This window comes from Miniopterus natalensis, chromosome 1 (assembly GCF_054644295.1).
Source record: "Miniopterus natalensis isolate mMinNat1 chromosome 1, mMinNat1.hap1, whole genome shotgun sequence".
NCBI lineage: Eukaryota > Metazoa > Chordata > Mammalia > Chiroptera > Miniopteridae > Miniopterus > Miniopterus natalensis.
Window position 1 is genome coordinate 158,990,583 of NC_142081.1, and position 25,655 is coordinate 159,016,237.

Here is a 25,655-nt window from a genome sequence, read left to right on the forward strand (position 1 = left end):
AAAATGGGAACATCTGTAATAGTTTCAACAATAAAAATAAAGATAAAAAGGTTTCTGTGTATTACTGTTTCAAACAGCTACTGGTATGTTAGAAAATAAATGCTTATTGAGTCGTTTAACTTTACCTAATAAATGGAACTTTAGAGTATTTCTTTTAGCCTAGGGACACTGAAATAAATTATAACACTAAGGAAAGGACCATGAACTGAGAAAGTCTGAAAACATCTGCATTAGACAAAACAAAAGCCTGACCTATTACTTTACACTGATTACTGGCTCAATGGGGGTCTTCTCTACAAGACTTCACACCTGAAAAGATATGAAAAGGTAGCACAATTCTCTAATAAAACAGCCTGCCCCAGGTTGGGCAAATCCAATAGAAGGCTGTATCCATCCATTATAATGATAAGAACTTGTTCACTGCCTTGGATGCTCTATGTGAAGAGCTGAACTTCCAATGATGTGCTCCTGGCAAGGAGCACATCTACGTTTATGGTACATCATGTGCCAACACTACTGCCCTAGCTTTATGATCAGGCCATTGAGACACCCAGAATTGGATTACTAAAGATAAACCCAATGTAGTCCTTCTCTATGGAAATAAATGCAGCAAATACAACTCATGAACTCAATCTATTATGTTACACACATACATGCTCATAGGAAGTGACTGCATCTAAAGAAAAGCCTCTGGAGACCAACAAAGCAAATCAAGCATGTGCAGCCATTGTCTCTACTACAGCTTCTGACTCTATAATCTACCCCACTAAGGAAATCATTATAAAGGACTAGGAGTTCAAATGAAAAATTCTACCAGCCTCCTCAGTGAAGATCTCTACAGGACTGACAGGGCTGGCTCTCTTCAGCTATTTACAAGTTGTCCACAATCTGTGAACCTCTGCCTTGACTGAGTTCTCAAGCACCAACGAATTAGGGGTTGGAGAATGAGAGGAATTGAAGAATATTCCTCTCCTTTTTGCATGGGTGTGCTTGTTCTGACTTCTGTGGGTAGATATTCCTATAATACCAGCTTTTCCTTCAGTAAATGAATATATATTTCATATGACCTCAGTAAACAGACTGATCATATTGATCAGATCAAAAAGACCGGTATATGAAACTGGTTGCTGACTTTGCTTCCAGTGGTTCTGTAGCTACTCTCCTCTGCCCACAGAAGTCACTATGGAACTCAACATTATGGAAAAAGGACAGCCAATTTGGATCATCCTCAAGGGGATTATGGTTAAGTGGCTTCTAACATGGCTCCCAAAGATCCTGCCTCCTGGTATTCAGACCCTTGGGTAATTCTCTCCTCTTGAGTGTGGACTGAACCTAGTGACTTGTTTCTAGCAAACACAATACAGCAAAAGTGATGAGATGTCACTTCCATGACTAGGTTGCAAAAGACTGACTTGCTGGCACTGCTTCTTGTTCTCTTTCTTGCTTACCCTGCTACGTCATGTTTAATGATAAAGAATATAGATTAATTACATGGCTGACATTCCACCTTTATCAATTTTTCTAGGACAACACTATCGAAGATTAACCTGTGGTGATTCTCCCATGAAAAAGGACAACGAGTTTCATTACCATTTATGCACAGCTCACTCCCATAATATTGAATTAATACCAAGTTTAGTATCTTTGACCTCCGGGAATTGTATTATCTAGTAGGATATTGGTATTCTCTCTACTTCCTAACCAATTGATTTATTTTTATATTTTAGCTAACTAGTTTTTGTAAGACCAACAACACATTTTTTTCTTGGAAATCATAGGCAAGTTCAAAACAGTAACGCAGGGCTGTGTTAGCACTAAATTTACTACAGTATACATTTTTAATTGCTTTAAGAAATATTGTTTTTCATCCAAAATTATAGTTAGTCACAATGGAATAAGGTTCTGGTTATATCCTCCTGGCCTGCTTCTAAAAGCTCTGGTTAGCCCAGGCGGCGTGGCTCAGCAGCTGAGCATCAACCTAGGATTCAGGAGATCACAGTTCAGTTCCTGGTCAGGGCACATGCTCCAGTTGCAGGCTCGATCCCCAGTAGGGGGCGTGCACGAGGCAGCCAATTAATGACTCTCATCATTGATGTTTCTCTCTCTCTCCCCCCTCCCTTCCTCTCTCTGAAATCAATAAAGACATATTATAAATAAATAAATAAATAAATAAATAAATAAATAAATAAATAAATAAATAAAAGCAAGCAAGCTCTGGTTATTGTCCTTCAAGTGTTTCAAACAGCCTAGCTTTAATGATCATTTTTCACCCTCAGTTCCCATTAGTTATCTCTAGATGGCAGCAGAGGACACTGGTTAAACTTCAGTTTGGCATTAAATCAACACAATCAAGTGCAGTGGCCTGTCAGGGCTCTCCAAACACTGCATGTGGTCTCCACAAAGGTCTTCCCTTTGTGGCTGGTTTGAACACTAACCTGCCATGTAGCCTCTGCATGACCTTGTGGGCAGGCCCACAGAGGTGTCCCCATTCCCTTTTCCCCTTCCTCACATGGGGCTCATAATGCATTTGCCCATGCAGGTCTGAGCTCTGGTTCATTCTGAATCAACCCAATGGCTTCTTCACCCCTTTTGTTCATCATAATCTCACTCCCAAACATGGGTTCTGTGGGCTTCATCGTCCACCTGGCAATCAACCAGATACCAGTGATTGATCTGGCCTGTAGCTACTGCAGCCAGGGTTTCTGTAAAACCAATGCTTCCACGAATGGCATGTGGCTAACTGCATCAGGAGCACCGAAAGTGGCATTGTTTTGTCAGCCCAGATGCAACTGGGTTTCTGGCCGTGTTGTGCTGGTGAAGTTGAACAAGTTCTGCAGTGGAGGGTGAGGGTCCTGATTTGTGGTGTTTGCTGATTTCTATGGTACAACTCTCAACCATAGCCAATTTCAAGATACTGTGATGTATGAGGAACTGGGAGGACATACGTACCCACAATCAGTTCCCATAACGTGATATGAACTGGCTCTAACTGGCTTGGTTTTTGGTCAGGTCTAATGCACGGTTGGTAAGGAGAATGAGCATCTTTCCTCTCTACATAAACTTATTCACTCCAGTCATCATCTGCCCCTCAAAGTGAGCAGTTAGTTTCACTTGCAACTCAGGGCCAGGACTAGAGTGAAGCAAATGAGGTGCCGAGTGCAAACTTTAAGGAGGCACCTAGTCTTAGGATCATGCACATGCAGATGCTGCAAGTGTATGACTGAGACTGAGAATCTCCTTAAATTTTGTGTCCCGGGCACCTCATTGGCTACATAGCTTCTGCCATTAAATGTAAGTGAATCAGCCCCCTACCCAGGCATGATGTCTCATCAGCACTTCCCCACCTATTCTTTTTTTATCTCATTGTGCCTTGGCCACATGGAGTCAAATCTAAATGTCCATCCCACTTCTGAGGCCCTACTGCAATACTCTGCTTGACCAGCAGCCACAGTTTGAGGTTCAGCTAGATAATCCCACTCATAAGACCCCAAAAGGCCATCACCTCACCAGCTTTGCAGAAGAGTGCAAGGCAGGGAACATGGCATACTGCTTAGCAACAGGATAGCATGAGATATGTCCCTTCAATGCATGTCCTTACAGCAGTCCAGGCTATTAGCCCCCAGAATGATGCTCGGTTATGAGGAAACAAGATTGGGTGCAGGAACCATCCTAACAGTAGCCTCGTGCCACATATCTCTTTGTCACAGAAGACAGTATCTCTTATACCAGCCCATGAATGTACTTCCAGTACTCAGCAAGAACAATACCTGGGTATGTCACATACATTCAGGAATGCCCAATATTATGGCTTCCCTCCAAGTATTTACAGTTCATTCACAATCCTCCCAGATCAGATGCATATTACCAACCAAGAATTATGTTTACCATTAAGCAGCTTACCATTAGTCATTCTACCTTTAGATTTCAAAGAAAAAGTGCTAGAAGAAGATCAACCAAAGGCCATTTTTATAGGAGGAAGTAGAAAGAGTTTTGTTAACCCTATACTCACATACACCAAGGTGCAACATTACAAAATTTCAGAATGTTGGGGATAAAGAAAATTATCTTAAAACCTTCCAGACAAAAAGCAGGTCTCATTCAAAGTTTTAGTAATATAATGGCTTCACACTTTTCAACAGCAGTACCAGAAACTAGAAGACAGTGGAAGAACATCTCTAAAACTCCTAGGAAAACAATTTCGAAACAGAAATACTAATCTACACAAACTATTATTCAAGCCTAAAGGTAGATTTTTCAGATACACAGTCTTACAAAATTTGCCTCAATGTCTCTTTTCTCAGAAAACTTCCAGAGAACCCTTATCCCACCAAACAAAGAAGGAATTCAAGGAAGAGGAAGAGATCCAAGATATAGGGGATTCCTCATGGGGAGAAGCAAAAGAAAGTCTCAGAATCGTAGTGAGGAGAGATTTCAGGATATTCAACAGGCCTAGAGATCACAGCACACAGCAGGATGATCAGAGAATATAGATGGAGTATATCCGGGGGTCAGGGGATAATCTGAATGTATTAAGAGGAGATTTCTATTTCTAAGGATTTGGGGAAAAATTATTGATGAGATATAAAAAACTAAGGGAAAAAAATCATACAACTAATAACCCTAGGGTAAAAGAGGTACTTCAAAAGTACCAGTCTTTACTACACTGGGACAATGGAAAGAAGATAATGCATGAATATTGAGGAGGAGGGTGGTGATTATCAGAAACTTTTAGTTTACTGACCTAATACCTATTTCTGATTCCCTTATCCCTTGCCTCCCTGCACTATAGAGGCTGGAACCACTAATTATCCCCTTTCCAAGCTTTTCTTGTAGTAATGAATGACCAAGTGGCTGTTCCAGTGAATGTTATGTAATCAGAAATCTACTAAGCTTCTTGGAAAATGTTTACCTTCCTGATTAAATAGGCAGATTTGGCTGCCATCCCTCTTCCCCTTGTTTTGTCTTGAACACGGATTGATATCTACAGTTGCAACAGTTACACAGCAAACATACTAATCAACAAGCCAACATGCTAAGACTGGTGGAACAGAAACAGCCTGAGCTACTGATGACATAGTTGAGCCACTGTACCAACTCTGGACAGCCTACCTCTAGACTTATTAAACAAGAGCTATTAGGTAGGTTTCTGTTACAGATGAATGCAATAAAGAATTCCTAACTAATGCATGAAATTTGAGAGCTAAATATTCATTCTCTATACTGTGAAATCAACAGAGATAAAAACCAAGAAATAACATGCTGAAGCATTTTATTTACTTAGAAACATGATACCAGGTACCTGAAAAAAAAGCTAAAAATAAAAATGGAGGCCACCGAGGAGCGGTGAATGAGAATAAGAATGGGTGGGAAGGGGGCTGCTAGTTTTCACTGTAAGCCATATGGTAGTATTTTAGTTACTTCTTTGTTGTGGGGGGCTGTTATATGCATTGTTTAGTAGTGTCCTTGGCCTCTACCCAGTAGATGCTAGTAGCAACTAGGGATAGTTGTGACAACTAAAAATGTTTCCAGCCTTTACCAAATGACTGAGGGGCAAAGTGCTCCTGGTTGAGAATGATGTCCTTACAGTACCATTTTATTTTTTTAACTAAATTTTAGAGAGAAAAAAACTGATAGTATGAAAGAAGCTAGACTAGAGTCCACACTGATGTCATTTCTTCTTTCAAACTCAATTTCCTTCCTGACGTCTCCCTGCTCCTAAGAATCCCACTCCTTCCCTCCCAGGCAAGTACAGAACAGAGACACTTACCTCCTAGAAATGCACACTCGTAATGGCTGCAGGTCTTGTTTGTGCTTTGAAGGATAAGGTTATTGCCAGCCCCATCCTGTGACACATGAAAAACCTCATTCAGAGGTATTAAAACAATTCTTTCATCTGCTTTATCAAAAAATTTCCCAGTGGTAACTCCAAAGCACGTGTGAATGGTTAGCAGAATGTGTTGGTCACTTGCAGTTTGAGGTTTAGCTGAATATGCCAGGGCGAAATGGCCAAACCTGGCCTGGTTTAGCCCTCCAAAGGTAAATGAAGTATCCTGGCTTGTGCTATACACCACATTTTTGTAACTGTCTTCACAAGGTCTTCTCAGCAACTGAAGGGCTTTGGTCAGGTAAAAATGAAAAGCTTTGAACTGGAAGCCATAGACGTAATCTTTTCGAGACTGGCCAGCCGTCTTCACAGCTTCATTGAACAAATTATAAAAGTGAGTTTGCTCTTGAGCTTCAGAAATATATGCCATCAGGGCTATTCCATGGTTATCCTTAAAATTCACAGGGAGAAAGAGCCGAGTCTTCCGAGCTTCCCATTTGGCTTTTGCATTTTCCCACACATCCTCCAAAAGCTGATGGCTTGCTTTTTCTTCCTCGAGCAGTTGGGGAACATATTTGATTTCCATCCTGTCAGTACATTTCTGGTATTCATCATCAAATGCATTATCTGCCATGTCTAACATATTAGCCTTCACCTTCAAAAAAAAAAGGAAATTAACACTCTTGAAAGAAGATATTTGTTGTATCATTTTCTCTCACATTACTGCCTCCACACAATCATAACCTGCCAAGAATCTCTCCTTTGCTTATAACCAAATCTGGGTACATTTTTTATGTAAAAAGTGTATTCCCTTGCTATTATTAACTTTTCTCAGCTATGACCTATTTGTATGAAAGAGTAAATGTTAGTGGGTGAGATATGGGTGTGATTATGCCCGTAACTCATTCATTTCAACCTTGTGGTGCAGAGGAAAACCCAGTGAGTATAAAATTGAAGAAATGGGTGGTAGTCCTGACTTTGAAAATATTTAGCTGGATTTCCTCAACCCCTCAAAACTGTTGAGTGAATGTGGAATTATCACGCCATGAAACACTACACATGATAAATACATAATGGCAAATATCACCCCTTTTCTTTTGAAGACACTCCCTTCCTTGTCCATGTAGTTCAGGTAGGATTGATTCTGTACCTTCAGTCCCAGTGATAAGCATTGAATCAGGCTTAAAAACCACAGCACTCTTTCTTTCTCTACAATCATAAGCTCTAAGGATAACATTGGCGTGGGGAAGTCAATAGTAATCCTTTTAGCTCCATGGAGTATCCTGTATGCAAATAAAGCCAACAGAGAAAGGCTGGCAGAGCTGAGGTGGAGAGAGATGAGGCCCTGATAACATTACTTAAGACCCTGGGTCTGGCTGTACCCGAAGACTGTACGTATTTTACCTTAGTCATAAGAAGCAACAACTGCCCTATTTGCTTGAGCATGTTTGCATTGCTTCTGCCATATACAACTGAAAAAGGCCTAATCCACCTTTAAATGATACATACAACATAAAAAGCACGGTGATGTAATGTAGTTAATACTAGCATGGAGTCAGATAGATGTGGGTTCAAATTCCATTTCTGTTACTAATTAGGTACTAGTTAAGTATGGGAAAGTAACTGACATTTCTGAGCTTCAATTTCTTCATCTAAAAATGAAGATAAAGTAAGGAAATATGTGTTAATTGTAGGACTGTTGTGAGGATTAAGTGATATAATGAATATATGCAAAGCCTTAGCTTCATGCCTGGCACATGTCAAGACTTCAACAGACTGTGGTTATTTTTAATTATTTCATGATATAAATATATGTATTATACTTTTAGTTCCTCAAGGGCAGGATCTGCATTATATTTCTATTTCTAAGTCCAAGCATCTACATATTCAAATGTATTAAATAAGAACCCTGTACACTCTGGTCTACCAATCAAAAAACAGGATGAGCAAATCTGCCTAGGGACACCATTTAAGAGTTTCTACAAATGAAAGGATAATGCCCTCCATATCACTTTCTCTTTCCACTATTCTATACTACTTGTATGGCACACTGGTTGCATAAGCTACATTCTCAGTTGGAGACCTTAGCTGGAGACTTTATAGACACAGATTGAGTAACTTGTCTGGAATTGAAATTTGAGCTTGGACAACATCTAGTTCCAGAGTCTATCTCCTTAATCAAAATGTTGTTTCCAATGATGAAGACCATTGAAATTTATGCAACATTTCTAAAAGGGTTTAATTTTGTTCTCATAACAACCCTTATGAAAGGCGGGGCAGACAATTCATAACAACATTTTACAAACAAAGCAATTATGCCGGCATCAGAAACTGTCTGTTTTGACTACCAGCCACAGAATATTCTTCTGGTAAAGACCCCTGCACTCCTGGGTTTGTAGGTCAGTTTCTTGAAGTGGGAATTTGAGCTTCTGCAGACTGAATCACTGCTGTCTCCTAGCCAAGAAATTCACTTTCCTCTGCAGCACAGAATGTACCAGAGGGTATACTGGGCACCAATGCCTGATTTATCTCTAAGACTTCAACATATTACAAGACATCAAACCCTGAAACCACCACCTCGCACATTCCTCATATCATATCATCATATCATATCATATCATATCATATCATATCATATCATATCATATCATATCATATCATATTATATCGAGTTGATCCAAAATGTTCCTGTTTGTTCTATGCCTCTAACCAGTCTCCACCAGTCTAATTTTAGACATCAAGTCTTTCTGGCCCAAGGCCACAGTTGATTGTGTGTTCTGTACAGTGAGTGCCTGGAACAGTGAAAAAGTTCACAAATGCCACCACCATTTAGGGACCACTGGATGGACAATAAGGCACAGGTTAAAAGGCTAGGTGAACACACTGATTATATATTTTCTTCCTGGATTTATCCACTGAAACAAAGGCCAATACTGATGAAATTAAATTACCAAAAATGTATTACAAAAATGTGGAAATGATCTAAATGTTCAAGAAATTATGGAAATTCATAGGACAAATACTTTAAAATTATGTTGCAAAAGAATATTAAAAATGCAAATCAAAACTACAGTGAGATACTACTTCATATCCATTAGGGTGGCTATATTAATAAGAAAAAAAGGAAATTAAGTGTTGGCAAGGGTGTAGAGAAATTGAACCCTCATATACTGCTGGTGGGACTGTAAGATGGTGCAGCCACTGTGGAAAACAGGTTGGCAGTTCCTCAAAATGTTACACAGAGCTACCATATGACCCAGCAATTCTACTCCTAGGTACATACCCAAGAGAACTGAAAACATGTTCACGCAAAAACCTGTACAGCACATGAAAGTTCATAGCAGCACTACTTATTTATAAAAGCCAAAAAGTGGGAACTCAAATGTCCATAAATTGATGTACGGATAAACAAAATGTGGCATAACCATACAATGGAATAGTATTCGGCTATAAAAGGAATGAAGTACTAAATATAAGCTACAAGATAGATGAACCTTAAAAGCATTATGCTAAATGAAAGAAGCCACACAAAAGGATGGACATTGCTGCTTTCATTCAGATGAAATGTCCAGAATGTCCAGAACAGATAAATCCACAGAGACAGAATGCAGACAGGTGAAATGGCCAGGAGATGGCACTGACTGCTAATAGCTACAGGGTTTCTTTTTAGGTTGATGGGAATGGTCTATACTGAGACAGTGGTGAAATTATGCATGACATGGTGAATCTAAAAAAAAACCACTGAATTGTGCACTTTAAAATGATGAATTATATCTCAATTAAAAATCACACTACAGTACAGGCAACAGAATACATGATTCTATAGACAAGAGATCAGAATATTACATTACAAAATGGATAAAATTTGCCCTAGCCAGTTTTGCTCAGTGGTTAGAGCATCGGCAGCTGGACTGAAGGGTCTGGGTTCGATTCCAGCCAAGGGTGTGTACTTCAGTTGCAGGCTTGATCCCTGGCCCTGGTTTGGGGCACATGCAGGAGGGAACCAACTGATGTGTCTCTTTCACATTGATGTTTCTCTCTCTCTCCTTCTCCCTTCCACTCTCTCTGAAAAGCAATGGAGAAAACATCCTCTGGTGAGGAGTAAAAAAAAAAAAGGGTAAATTTTAAGAATTCAAGATATTTTAAAGGAGGTGCCATTACTACAGTGGACAAGTACTCAGTAGTAATGTGACAGCTAACAACATGGGGGAAAATTAAGTGAGATACCTGGCTCATATTTTACATAAAAATATGTTACAGAATGTTGAGAGATTCAACTGCAAAAAATAAAAGTTCTATCAGAAAAATAGTGCATGTGAGAAAATGGTCATTACACAGTAGTTTAATAGAAAACATGTAACCAAACACTACAATGTCATCTTATTTGGGAAAAAAATACATATTTCCAGAATATTTAATGACCCAGAGAGACATTTGTAGCACAGTTCTAACTTAAAAAGGTAAAAATATGTACTGTATGAACCCATTTTGTAAATTAAGTACACAAACACAGAAAAAAAACAAGACTATACACCAACAGATTAAGAATCTTTCCCTCTGAATAGAGAGATTGTGGATGATTTCTACTCTCCTCTTTCTGCTTAATTTTAATTTTTTTGACTTTCTATAATTAACATGTATCAAATGAATAAAATGAAAAGATGAAAGCTACTTGAAAAAATGGATCTATCTATTCTATCTGCTCTCATTTGCATTATGAACCCATACAGATGACTTAGGTAATGTTATATTAAGAGTTCCTAGTCCAATAACCATGTTCTTCCCATTCCCAACATTACCTGGAAGATATCCATTAGAATCATAGCTGACAGCAGCATGGTGACCACTTCAAAATGTCCTGTCTTCATTTTTCTCTTCTAAATTAAAATGCAGAAATTCCAATTTAGCAGATTTTAAAAAAGAGGCTTAGGGAAGTAGAGCACTATACACTATATATACTATTTTCATTCTGGGTGACAGTGGGTATCATGATGGTCAGAAAGTCACTACCAATAAATTCCAATGGCTGGAAGGGCCTGGATTTTGCCTACTGGTCTAACACCCTCATTCTACAGATGAGGAATCAAAAACTTAGAGAACTTCAGCAATTTGCTCAAGATTAAATCTATCCATTTCCATTCTCCTCCAGATATGTTGTCTCTCCCACCATAGTCACTGGTGCTCATATTTTCTTGCTATCACTAAATCTCCCCTCAGCATACTCAGGAAATTAACACCAACTAAAACAAAACAAAAACATTTCAAAATTGGTCCCCCAGCTCTCAGTTTCTCAGAATTCTCCAGAAGTTAGAGCCCATTTATATCATCCACTCTTCTATCCTCTTTGCAAGGCAAGTCATGCCCATTTAACTAGAATGAAGGACATGACGAAGCCAGTAGTGGTACAAAGCAAGGTTTTCCAAGGGGACATCCTTCCCACAAATATTCACATTCAAGAGAAGCTCAGGGATAAAAACAAGTGTCTTTATATCTTTCTGCAGGCAAGAATAAGAGAAGAAGGAACAGCGTAGGCAGCAATTCTAATAAGATTATACAACTCTGCTGGCTGAATGCCCAATATTCATGACAATGTTTACGAGACTGAAAGGGGTAAGTAGAAGGGTAAGAGGCCATAAGGGCTGAAGCTGTCCCAGAGTCATTAAATGACTCATTAAAGGTGCTCCAGAGTTCTTCCCACATACTTACAACAGAGTTAATGTTACTGAAATTGAACTAAAATCTCTATTTCATCGTACCAATCACCATACTCTGGCACCTGAATATGGGACTGAAAGCACAGAGGAAAGCAGATAGTCTTCCCTTTGGCCTTAGATTCCCACCTTTATTTAGGAGCCGTTTGTTTCACTAAAGATATTAAAATATAGTACCAAATATGCCACTTTTGTGTTAAACTTCCCTTTCCAAAACAGATTTGGTCTATAAGACTTGGCAGATAACTCTCACAGAGCACTATGTGCCAAGAAAGCTCGGAAACCAGGTTTTTCTGTGCGTTTTTAAAAATTCTTCACTTCTGTAGTCTGAGTGTAAATAAGTAAAAATGTTTACCTGCCTTTTCTGCCTGTGGAGATTTAAATGATGCTAGGTCTCAAATGTTTCCCCACTCTCTCAGTTGTGAGCGTGTCTTCAGAATGGGAGGTTGTTGACAGTGAGAGCTGAGAAGGGAATGCTTTTCTTTTTATAAACACCCCCAGCAGTAGCTTGGCAGTGGCACATTACCCCATTTGTGTTCTGCTATTTATATCTGGCCCCCACACTATCCCTTGGAATTACTGCTGTTAACACATGAAATCACCAAGAGGCTTGTAAAGCCACAGCGATTCCTTCTAACCACACAGCATGCTCAGTTCTGAGCCCTCAGTTCTGGGCTTCTCAGAGAGTGATCACTTCCCACTCCTAACCTCTTGACTCTGAGATGTCAAACTAAAGCAAGACTTACCCTAGCTAGATGTTTCACATAACTAAGGGGACTTGCTGTGTTAAACACTGGCAATGACGATAGCTATCATCATTTACTCAACCAGCTTACTGTATTTCAGGTACTGTGCCAGATGCTGGGATACACAAGCAAGTAAAGCAAAGTACTGAGAAGCGTTCATAATCTAATAAAAGATATGAGTATCTATACTTAACCAGAATACATGTTAAGAATCTTAAGTATAGACAGTCTAGTGACAACACTAAGAAGAGAAGGATTTGGTAATACCTGCAACTGTAACTCTCATCTGAGTGAAGTACACATAGTAAATATATTGACTACATGCTGAAGAACACTTACAATTCACTGACTGGATGAAAAATTGTCGAGTGTCCTAGGAAATTCATGCATGTGTACATCAAAATACATTAACTATTCATAATAGCCCAAAACTGTAAACCATCCAAACGCCTACCAATAGTAGAATGGACGAATTGTGGTTTATTATACAATGGATTTTGTATAACATTAAAACTGAGTAACTTCTAACCACATATAACAAATGTAGATAAATCTCACAAGGAAAATTATGACTAAAAAGACACACATGCATATAATGCATGATTTAACTTACAGAGAGTACAAAATCAGGCAAAACACATCTATGACATTAGATGTCACAACAGTGGTTATTCTGAGTGGGAGGTAGTAACTGGAAGAGAAGAGGCACAAGGGGAGCACCTGGGATGCTACTTAGGTTCCGTTTTGGGTTCTGGCTGTTGATTACACTGATACTCAATTTGTGAAAATTCACCAATCTATGTGTATTTTCCTGTTTGTGTGTGTGCATGCATACATATATATGAAACATTTTAAATCATGAAGTGTATCCACTTTTACATAACCTATCTCATCTCTACTCTTCAGACTCTTTAACACCTCTAACCTCTTCTCACCTCACACGGACACAGACAATAGTGCGGTGACGTCCTCGTGTAGGGGGTGAAGGGTGGAGGGGGTCAACGGGGGGGAAAAAAGGATATCTGTAACACTTTCAACAATAAAGATAAATTTTTTAAAAAGATTAAATACACTAAATATAATCCTAGAAATAGTATCATTTTTTAAAAATGGAGTTTGGTTAGGAAGGAAAAAGTGTTTGCACATGTTTTTAGGCCTATGCTCATGCTGACCTGTTTTTAAGTCCCAGGCATGTGGGCCTACAGGAAATGTGGTAGTGGGGTTTTCCTGTCTTTGGCCCTCTCAGACCTACCAGATTCATGTACACATCACACAAAACACTGAGTCCACCAAGAACACAAGAAACACTGCTTGAAGTTCAAAGTGAGTTTTGCCTTGTTTACTTCCAATATACCTTTGCTCCATTCATGTTTTCTTCCAGTTTTTAACTCTTGATATCACTCATTCAACAAATATTTGAGTCCTTACAATGTTCCCAGCATTGTTTTAGGTACTGGGGGTATAACAGTGAACAAGATAAACACCTTGCCTTTGTCAAATTTATATTCTCGTGGGAGGAGGCAGTCAAATAACAATTAAAATAATTATATAAGTATGTTAAAATATACTAAGTACTCATTTTTTTAAAAAAAAGTAGTACAAGGGAGATTAGGAGTGCAAAGAGAGTTTGCAATTTAAATTGGTTAGGGAGAACTCACCAAAAAGGTGACAAAGACTTGAGCAAAGACTTGAAGGAAATGGGGGGGGGATCAGCCATGAAGATTGTGGTGGAACAGTGGTCAGGCAGAGGGAATTCAAGCAGGCCAATATGGCTGGAACAAACAGGTAAGGGAAGAGTAATATGAGTTAAGGTCAGGGAGGTAAGGGGGGAGTGTTGGGAAGATGTCTTTGCAGGCCACTGTAAGAATGTTGGATTTTACTCTAAGAGAAAGGGAGCAAATCACAAGGTTTGAGCAGAGGTATGACAGGATCTGACTTATTTTTTAAGAGAATCACGTTGGCTCTTATGCTGAGAATAATCTGTAGAGTGAAAGCAGGAAGACCAGTTTACAGGTTATTATAATAACGCTAGCAGAGATTATGGTGGCTCAAACAGGGATGGTAGCAGTAAAGGTGAGGGTGTGTGTGTGTTGTCATCTTTATTTTGTTTGTTAAAAATCTTCCTTTTGAAGATTAAGTTAAGCATAATACTTTCAGATATGATAAGAAAAAGTATTTGTGGGTTCTAAAAAGCTATTATATTTTTAAAATGTGATAACTTATTAAAAAGTAAATGGAAGTGATCTATAGTGATACCAATTTCTTACATAATAAAAATGTTTGGACTTAACTTAAGAATATAATTTTAAGATTGAAACAGTAGGACATGGGCTGCAAGAGAAACAATGGGGTAAAGGATAATTCCAAGATTTTTAGCTTGAGTAACTGGAAGGATAAAGATGTCAATGACTGAAATAAAGAAGACCCTGTGTAACAAATATCCTGGAAGTCAAATGAAGAAAACATTTTCAAGAGAAAGGAAAGATCAAAAGTGTTAAATGCTTCTGATAGGTCAAAAAAGATCGGGACTGAGAACTGATCAGTGGATTTAACAATGTAGAAGACACTGAATTTTAATGGAACAGTGGGGATGAAAGCCTAGTTGAAATGGCCTAAGAGAGAATGGAAAGAAAAGAAACTGGAGAAAGCCAAAATACTCAACTCTTCCAAAAAGATTTTCTGTGAAGGAGAGAGAAAAAACGAGGCAGTGGCTTACTGGCAGGGCTGGAGAAAAGATAAAAAAGAGGATCCAACAGAAACTTTTTTAAAGATGGAAAATAAGTATGTTTGAATAATAATTCAGTAAAGAGGGTGAAAACTGGTAATATAGGAGAGGGAGGGGAGAATGGATAATATAGGAAGAGAAGGGAGAAATACCGGATCAATATCCTTGAGTAGGCAAAAGGGAGTGGGACCTACCATACAAGCAGATGAGGGCCTTAGATATGAACAAGAGGAAAGGCACAGGATATTGACAGATGCTGGAAAGCAGTGATTGTGATGGTGAGGATTCTTTTCTAATTGTTTCAATTTTCTCAAAAAAATTCATAACAAAAGATGATAGTTGAACCGGTAGAGATTTGATGAGATTGGAGAAGATATAAAATAGTCATCTAGAAAAGTAGAAGAGTGACTGAAGTATGATTGCTGGGCCACACTAAGGGCACACCTGAGTTCAAAATGAAACCACTGTGTTTTTCTCCAGCTACACTCAGTTCCACGAGATGTGGCATAGGCAAAATTCAACTGAACCAACACTGTAGCTTTTCCAGGCAAGGAAAAGACTGATTTTAATGATTGGTGTGGGCAAAAGATTTGAATTGACATTTACCAAGGAAAATGTATGAATGACAAGCAAGCAGGAAAAGATGTTCAACATCATTAGTCATCAGTGAATGTAAATTAAAACCTCAATATATCCACTAGAACGCCTACAATGAAAAAGACTGACAACATCAGCCTGGCTGGTGTGGTTCAGTGGTTGAGCATCTCCCATGAACCAAAAGGTCACTGGTTCAATTCATGGTGAGGACACATGCCTGGGTTGCAGGCTTGATTCCCAGTAGGGGGGCATGCAGAAGGCAGCCAATGGGTGTCTATCACTGATGTTTCTATCTCTCCCTTCTTCTCTCTCTAAAAATCCATGAAAACGTATTAAAAAAAACTGACATCATCAAATGCTGATGAGAATGTGAATGAAGCAATTAAAACTCTCACACATTGCTAATGAAAATGCAAAACAGTACAACTACTTTTGAAAACAATTTGACAGTTTTTATCAAGTTAAACATATATTTACAATAAGTCCCAATAATCCTACTCCTAGATATTTACCCAAAAGAAATTAAAGTATATGTTCACACAGACTTGTACTAAAATATTCAAACAGCTTGATTCATAATAGTCAAAAGACAGAAAAGAACCCAAATTTCCATCAACTGGTCAACAGAAAAACAAATAAAAACCTACTTAGCAATAAAAAGAAACAAACTTCCTTCTTTAGCTCAGTTCTAAAACTGACTGTACTGGTTGTTGCATAATTCAACAAATATACTAAACAGCACTGACTTGTACACTTTAAATGGGTGAATTGTATGATATCTGAATTACATCTCAATAACGCTGTTTTTAAAAAGGAATGAACTATCAAAACATACAATATCATGAACGGAAAAGCATTATGCTAAAAAGTCAGTCACAACAGGCTACATACTCTATAATAATATTTAAATTATATTCTAGAAAATGCAAAACTGTAGTGACAGAAAGCCGATCAGTGATTGCCAGGGCCTTGGGTTGCGGGAGGAGGCTGACCACAAAGAGCATGAAGGAACTACTTGGAGGTGATGAAATGCTTTGTATCATGATTGTATGGTGGTTACATGATGATACATGTTTGTCAGAAGTTACAGAATTGTGCCCTGGCTGGTGTCTCAGTGGTAAGAGCATCAGCTTCCACACAGGAGAGTCGCGGGTTCGACTCCCCATCAAGGGCCTGTACCTGGGTGGCAGGTCCAATCCCCGCCCCGCTGGGGGTGTGCAGCAGGCCACTCTGTTACATCCATGTCCCTCCCCCTGCGTGCGCCCTTCGACTCTCTAAGAGTCAGTGGGAAACAGCCTTATTCCTCGGATGAGGCTAAAACATGTTACAGAATTGCACACTGAAAATTCATTTTTATTTCCATAACAATCATACCTAAAAGTAATTAATTTTATTTACATAAAAATCATACCTAAATACATCTGATTTTTTTAAAATAAAAACCAACAGCCTTGTCCACATCTTCCTTGGAATGCCTTTGGGTACCCCTGAGTTATTTAATCTCGATTTAAACCGACTGTGTAAAGCATATGAAATGCTGCAGTGGCCCATGGAAGAGGCTGAAAGAAACCTGAAAGGTCCAAAGGAGCCGCCAGTTGTGATAAGGTAATGCAAAGTACATGTATCATGCACGGCAGAGGCTCGAGGCTAAGGTAAGCCACTACAGCAGTGAATACAAGTCACCATCATCCAAAGACCAAGCAGGGTCAGATAGCTCACTGAAGGCCAGTGGCCACTAGAGGCCAGCACCAGAACATGATACCTCTCTTCCAATGCAAAACAGGCTGCTCTTGACAAGGACAGAAGGGGGAAAATGGAGTAAAGAATTCTGCATTTAAATATTTACTTAGCACTGGCCAGTGTGGCTCAGTTGGTTGAGTGTCATCCATGCACTGAAAGGTTGCCAGTTTGATTTCTGATCAGGGCACATACCCCAGTTGTGGGTTTGACCATGGAAAGCAATGGATCAATGTTTCTCTCTCTCCCTCTCTCTTTCCCCACTTCCTTTCTCTCTAAAATCAATAAAAACACATTTTTTAAAAACTTTACTTAAAGAAGTCTGTTTCAACTCGTGACTAAATTATAATTGGCAAGGTTAATGTTTCTACCATTAGTGGATGTGAGGGTTTGTGAGCTAAGTTGATTTCCAATATAGAGACATACAGCTTCCTTTTTGCACATGATCCTTCATCTGCATTGTGGTACTCTGCTAGTGGGGAAAACTGTAGTCTGTTTTCTGCTAGCTCTAGCTGTTCCTCTGGTCTCCAGCAATGGTGACATTTAATTACTGGCTCAGTAACTTAGTATTTTCTACAGATTTTGGGTGCTCAATTGGTAAATTACCCCCATCACAGCCTCCTGGCATTGGGTATCCTAAAGAACAATTTCTGCGTCCTCTCATTTTCCTAGGTGGTCCTCCCACCTACTTGGGCCTTGCTGAACATCTTATAGATCACAGCTGGTTTGTTCTCCTGTTACCTTCATTAGGCCCAATGCAAAACCTAGGAATTCCATCACAACCACCTTGATTTTACAGAAAACCTGAGAGGAACCTGTATCTAATCCCAGCTCATTCTGCTATTTTGTTATTTCCAACTTGCTGCGTGGGTGGTCCCGTATTAGACATGTTGCTTTTCCAAGAGACCTTGAAAACGGCCCAAGGAGAGGCAAGGAAACAATTTCCACCGCTCAAGGATTTCCTGAAACTTACCAGATTGTTTCTAAATTGCTGTATCAAACTTTTCCAGGGTTTCAGTCCAGAGGAGCCAGGACATAGGAGTCTAATCTTTTCCCCTTCTCCTTTTTTTCTTTTCTAAAATCAGTTCTTCTACTCCCAGTTCCTGTTTGGGGTACTTCCTACATGCTATTTCCTTCTCCTCTATCCTATGAACCAACTTGTTCTGGCATCTCACTTTTCCTGCTCTTGGACTTAATCTTAAAAGTGATCAGCATACAGACAAGAACAGACTATAGAGGGAATGAAAAGCATATCTATTTAGTATTTTCAAAATAATTCAGATTATCCCTATAACATTCAATATATAATGATTGTAATGTACTATATTATCATATTTGTGAACATGTTTCTTTTGGTAGATTTTTAAGCCTCTAGGCTTTAATTCTCAACTTCTTTTTCTATTGCAGTGAGAGACACACATTCTTATTAAAGAAAATGGGTCTCTATGGCAAGGATTTCAAAGTGTGTATGTGTATTTGTGGAGTGGGTTGTATTATCTATGGATACTAGAAATTTCAAAATTACAAGTGTGGCTTACTTTTGGACAACACTGAGCTAGACAGAAAAGGGAGCCTTCCTGCTATGTCTGAGGAAAACCAGGATGGCTGAAAGGTAAATGTGTCTAAGGGTGAGTGAATGAGTGAAGAGTATAGTAGACGATGAGGTCAGGAAGGTAAAAGTCCATGCCATATAGGTCTTCAAATACCTTTCAAGTCTTTCAGTGATAATAATGACAATTACTGAAATTACAAGACTGCAGGTGGAATTAACACCTGAAACCTCTACCTCTTTTGTCAGAAATTTCTAGAAAACCATTTGGCTATATATTTGTGTCCTTACCATGCTGCTGTACTATAACATGCCACAAAGTATAATGCAGGTAAGAAAGGGATTACAGTTAAGCCTCATTAAAGTTTTTTTTTTTTTTTTAATCCTCACCGAGAATATTTTTTCCATTGCTTTTCAGAGAGAGTGGGGGGGAGAAAGAGAGATAGAAACATTGATGTGAGAGAGACATCGATTGGCTGCCTCCTGCTCATGCACTGCCTAGGGCCAGGGATCAAGCCTGCAACCGAGGTACATGCCCTTAGCTGGAATTGACCCTGGGACACTTCTGTCCACAGGCCAATGCTTTAACCACTGAGCCAAACCGGCTAGGGCAAGCCTCATTAAAGCCTTGGTAGTAACAGGACTGGACAACCTCTAGAGACCAGGCTAATCCAATTCCCATGATGCCAGACCCACAGACAAGAGTAGTGTTAAGCCAGATCCAGTCCACCATTCTTTCACTCATTTATTCTCCACACCCCTCTAGTTCATTACTTCCTTCCATACAAAGTTGCTTCTCCTCAAATAGTAAAAAATAAACTCTATGTATTTCCTTTTTTATACCATGGATAATTTAATTATCTTCATTATTATCTATGCAATGGTCATATGTTTTTATTGATTTTGTTTTTTAATAGCAATTGAAGCAATAGCTGTATTTTCATCTGTATCTTTTCTCCCTATCACATAAAGTTAATTAATGTAGATTTAGAAAGAAAAAGAGGCTTTTAAATGAGATGGAAAATCAGCTATTTTCTTTTATTTATCAGCTGTAAAATGTCCAAAATTGCATGGGATCTTGTGGATTAAGGACACTAAACAAGGGTAAACAGGATCTGATGTACTGATTGGAAAGGCCCTATGGAAGTTACACCTTGCTGAGTAAGAGGAGAATAAAAGGAAGAATAATTTTTACATGTAGCCCTATATTTTTAAGTGTATAGAAGAACATATGAAAAACGTGAGAATTTTATGTAACACAAAGAATAGAGGAAAACTCTGCCCCTGGGCATGGCTAATGCTGTAATCCAGAATTTAGTTATTCTTTTCCCAAAGCTGGAAACCCCCATGAAGTACCTATTGTTGGAACATCATTCAAACATAAAAGGAAACTGGAGATAACTTAATGTTTTTTAATCTCATTCTACTCCCTCTGGAGCAGGAAACCATGACTTTTAAAAAAAGGGAAGCAAAACTAAAAGGGGTAGTCCCTCTTGTGGATGAGAAGAGTTGATGGTTACATAAATGGGTCAGATATCTTTCCTTTTTTTTTTAATGCTTTGGTTTGCTATCTTCTTTTAACTGAGGTAAATTTGTCATATAACATTGTATGAGTTTCAGGTGTACAACATAGTAATTTGATATTTGTATACTCTACAAAGTGATCACCACCACCACAAGTCTAACCTCTGTCACCGTACAATAGGCTCCCTTCACCCATTTTGCCCACCCCCAATGCCCTTCCCCTTTGGTAACCACCAATCTATTCTGAATGAGTTTGGTTTTGTCTTCTTTGTCCATTTGTTTTGTTTTTTTTTGGTTCCACTTGTAAGTGAAATCATACAGTATTCATTTTTCTCTGACTTATTTCATTGATGACAATAATCACCGCTAACATTTACTGAACACTAAATATGTGCCAGGCACAGTGCTAAACATTTCACATATAGTCATCTGATCCTCAAAGCAACCTTATATACAACTATTATTTCCTTTACTTTATCATTTAGAGAGTTGAAGCAAGGTCATCCATCTAGAAGTGACGGAGCTGAAACTTGAATCCTGGTCCTTCTGGCTTTAGCCCACGTTCTCAGACAGTAAGCTCTCTCTACTTTTTCAATCGCTGTAATGTACGGGAAACAAGACAGCACCCATGTAAGAATGTAGAGGTGAGAAAAGGTTTTGGTTTTGCTTTGTCTTTTTTGTATACGTCTAAAGGTAGGAATGCCTTGAACAAGTTAATACCCTAAGGGGAAAAAGTTCACTGAGAGAAACTGCAAACTGATTCTACTGTTCCACTTTTAGCTTTTGCACTGATCATTACATATAATTCTTAATTACCTATCATGTGATAGGCACTATACAAGAAGCTTATGAGAGAGAGCAAAAAACAGAAACTGTCCTTGCCCTTATAATACTGTCCAGTGGGGGTGGCAGATACTAAGTAAACAATCACAAAGGAGTATATAATAATAAACAGATGAGTTCTATGAAAGAAAAGCACACACTTCTATGAAAACATTTAATAAAAAAAACCTGATCTAGATTGGAGGGGGTCAGGGAAGGCTGCTCTAAAAGAAAGATACCGATGAGCTCAGTGGGGAAGGGAATGGGACATGTTCTGGGCATGGGGAAAAGCAAAGCAAAGCAAAGGCCTATGGGATGTACTGGAGGAAGTGAAGGAAGGCTAGTGTGGCTGGCTGACAGATAATGAGAGAGGGGTGGAAGATGAAGCTGAGAAGACAGGCTTCATAATCCAACCTAAGAGAAGCCTTCACCAAACTCTGCCTAGAACCACAATAATGAATTTAGTCTTAATCTGAAAAGCTGTTGGCATGGTTTAAGAGTACCACTGAGACACAGGATTGGATCTGCCTTTTTAAAAAGACGCCTCTGGCTCCACTGTGGAGACTAGATTAAAGGGAAAACAGAATGGATGCAGGATGATCAGTTAAGAGACTACTGCAGACTCCCATGTTTCTGGCTTGCACAACTAGATGCAATGATGGGTGATGGTACCATACTCAGATTAGGTACACTGTAGGGTGAAAGGTATTATGAATTTTGTTCAAAATATGTCTTAAATACCCAAATAGAGATGTTGAGTAGGAAGATGATATGGGTCTAGAATTCAGAAAAGAGATCTGGATTAGAAATATAATTTGGGAACCATTGATGTATATATAATTACTGAAGCATGATCATTGACTACAGTGCCTAAAATATATTTAGTGATAGATGATAGAAGATAGAAAGTGATAAAAGACTACCTAGGTCTGAATCCTGAAGATATATATCATTTAATTAACAGGGAGGGGAAAGTAGGCCTGCAAAGAAGGAACAGCCAGAGGCAGGAGGAGAACCATGAGCACAATATGACAGAAACCAAAGGAAGAGAACTTCAAGAAGGTGAGGTTTAACAGTCTGAAAGACTGCCAACTGACTCCAATGCACACACTATTAGAATTTAAAGGGACCTAGAAATCATCTGATCCAGTATCCTCTTGTTTCCCAAAGTATGAAATTAAAATTCAGAGAATACCCCAGTTAGCTAGTAGAAACTAGATTAAACCCATAATTCCTAATGCATAGACCAATAAATATTCTTTTTATACACTCATTTGCCTGATGGCTAGTACTTAGCTTGGCTTTTCCTTCTTAAATTAAATCACGTCTACTCCTTCAGCTTTTCACAGCATTTCACCAAACCTCTGGCTATTTTAATGCCGTACTTCGGAAGCTTCTCCAAGTCTCTAAGTTACAATCCAACCTAACAGAAGCCTTCACCAAATTCTAAATTAGGGTGCTGATTGATCTAGAGCTGCAGGATATAAACTGCCACCCACTCCGTAATACCCCCCCCCACAAACGCGCACCCTCACTGCCCCTAACCAAAGCTGTTACAGTTACACATCAGGGTCTCAGAATAGCATCCTGCACTCTTTGAAGGAAAGACTGCTTAACTGGGAAATAATTGGAAGAGACACCTGGAACTTACTGTCAAATTGGCATATTCAGTCATCCTCTCTTGCCAGGGTAAAATTAAAAGTTCAGCCTCAGGGAGAGATAACGGGAGGGGAAGGTAGTAGGAAGGTAAGAACGTGGGGCACAGTTTTCTTTTTTCTATTCAGCGATTTTACATGGTAGAGTTGATTGAAGTAATTATTATGAGTACCCTCGAGTCAATTCTAAGTTATCTTTTGAATAGAGGGAAACATGTTCCATAGATAACCAATCCAATGGTGGAAAACTCAAAACTCATTTGTTTTTAGAATATATTTTAATTATTAGGGTAGTAGTGGTGTTTTGAAAATAATCTTAACATCTGAATTTGTCTTATGACTGATAATCTAGGAACCCATAATACTTTAAAAATAAGAACTATCCTGTCAAGACATAGGCTAGAAAGAGCTCTGCAGTCTGTCCCAAACTCTGCTCGCTCTTTACTCCATGCTCCCAATGAAAAACATCACCTTTCAATACCTTAAACACTGGAACCATGTTGGAAGACATGCTTTTTTTGTAAAACTCAATATAGGAGCTGTGTCTACAATTAAAAGTGGACCATTTGGCATGTCTATTAATTCTAGTTTCACTCAATAACTTCTAAGGTGTGTAAATTTAAGCTTTCTCTTTTTTTTAAGTTAATGGGGAAGTTTTAAGATGCATGACACCACTACTTCAGGATCCTGGTCTTGGTGTTTGTATGAAATTCCAAGGCTTTGATTTAAATCTTTCATTGCATTGTGATTTCCTTTTAGGTGTACTGCATTACGTGAAACTTGTCAAATAAATCTTCCTTTTAAAAATTGGAAAGAAAAACATCACCTTTCAAATGGACACATTGTCTCAACACAGCTGCTGGGGCTTTTGGGTGGTTGCTTTTTGGTTTGTTGTTGTATCTATAGACATTCTCGCTGTTTCACACTGTCTATACCAGTCTCTGGGGTAGATAGTTAATCAAGATTTTTTATTTAAGAGGTTTCCTTCCTAAACTTTTGTAGGATTAGAATGAGTGAAGACTTCTCATTTATCAATGAAAGACTTAAATAGACTATATGACAATGCTAATAAAATTTGGAAATAGGTATTTGACTCTATAACTCAAGATTCCTCCATGATTTAATCCTAGTGCACCATTAGCATACTGATTATTACATATCCTTTACATACCACCTCAGCATCAACAAACTGGTTCACAAACCAGAAAGACTCCCCTTTCCAATCCAGTAGCACTGCGTGGGATGGGATACTGAGGTTTTCCATTTCTTTATGCCTAGCCTTCATTGTCCATTGCAAATAGCAGGTTTTCCTGAAATTTGAACTGTCCCAATTTACTCTTCTTTGCCCTAGAATAGATTCAGGTACAGGTCTGGAGTGGCTAGTGGCCAGAAATAGAAAGGGAGGAAAGAAGAAAGTTGTGGCAACAACTCTGAAAGATGCTATTATTACACAATGGTTAAGTGCTATGCTGCTCTTGGGCTTAAATTTTAGATACTTTAAAGTTAATTACATTTTGCAAGCCAAAAATTACATTAAAATATTGACTCTACTTGACCTCACTTATTTGTGGAAGCTTTAAAAAAATAAAAAATAAAAACAACCAAACTCATAAAGAACAGACTAGTGGTTGTCAGAGGCCTGGGGATAGGGGACAGAATGAGTGAAAGCCAGGTACTCAGTTGGTTAGAGCATCATCCCAATATGCCAAGGCAGCAGCTTCAATCCCCAGTCAGGTCACATACAAGAATCAACCAGTGAGCCCTGGCTAGTGTGGCTCAATTGATTGGATCAGTGTCCCATGCACCAGAAGGTCACAGGTTCGATTCCCAGTCAGGGCACACACCCAGGCTGTAGGTTCCATCTCTGATCAGGGGTCATATGGGAGGCAGCCAGTCAATGTCGCCCTCTCTCTTTCCTACCCCCCTCTCTAAAATCAATCAATAAAAAATTATTTAAAAGAAAAGTTCTCACAAGAAAAATAATTTACAACTATCTGTGGTGGTATCAAATGTTAACTAGACTTACTGTAGTGATCACTTTGTAATATATACAAATATTGAGTTATGTTGTACCCCTGAAACTAATGTTATATGTTAATTACACCTTAATTAAAAATACATGTTTATTTGAAGGGAAAATAAGACTTTACCTTGTGCAAGACAAATAGAGAGGAGATAGAAGATATATCCGATAAGGTTCCTGCCCTGGAGAGACTTCTCAAGTTTAACAATCTCCATCATCATTTTAACATCTATAGGAAAGTAGGTTCTGATTTTCTAACCAGTAATTCAGATTTCTTGACTATTACTCTATCCATTCATAAATTCTTCTGTAAGATCATGACCACAGTGAAGGCCTTCTAACCAGCAAATTATGTTTAAAAGAAGGCTAACTCACAAGATGTTGATTTTTGAAGAGCAAAACCAATTGTTTATAGTAGAAAAAGTTTGAGATAGCTAAAACAAACAAACCATTCAAAAAATGTAAATCAAGAAGATTTGAAAATTATAGAAATCAGAATCTTAAAATCCATTTTGTATTGATATTTTAACCAAGGTTGTTCTTTAATATGGGTTTCTGAAAGTTGAATAATGTACATTCCCACTGGAACTATTTTAACACTGAACATAGTGTTTGGTAGCTTGTCTCCAATCTATTGTCATCGATACTTGTGTTTATAATTATGGCAATTATATAATTATTCACATACTAGTTATCATTTATCAAGCCTGTTAGGACTATCTAGACCACCACTGAAAATGAT

The 25,655-nt window shown here is 38.5% G+C and overlaps 1 protein-coding gene across 3 annotated transcripts in view; it reads right to left on the bottom strand.

Moving 5' to 3' along the window:
• Positions 1-25,655, bottom strand: part of ART3 (ADP-ribosyltransferase 3 (inactive)) — a 46,868-nt gene that overhangs the window by 15,758 nt on the left and 5,455 nt on the right. For 2 of the 3 annotated variants that reach the window (XM_087816359.1, XM_087816368.1), the window contains exons 1-2: positions 10,624-10,695; positions 5,768-6,479 (exon numbers count right to left, since the gene is read on the bottom strand). In XM_087816359.1, the coding sequence (XP_087672485.1) occupies positions 5,768-6,479; positions 10,624-10,692 (781 nt within the window). In that variant the 5' untranslated portion in view covers positions 10,693-10,695. Of the gene's footprint in view, positions 1-5,767; positions 6,480-10,623; positions 10,702-25,655 lie in introns of those variants that run through there. The other variant, XM_087816354.1, reaches the window with a different exon arrangement.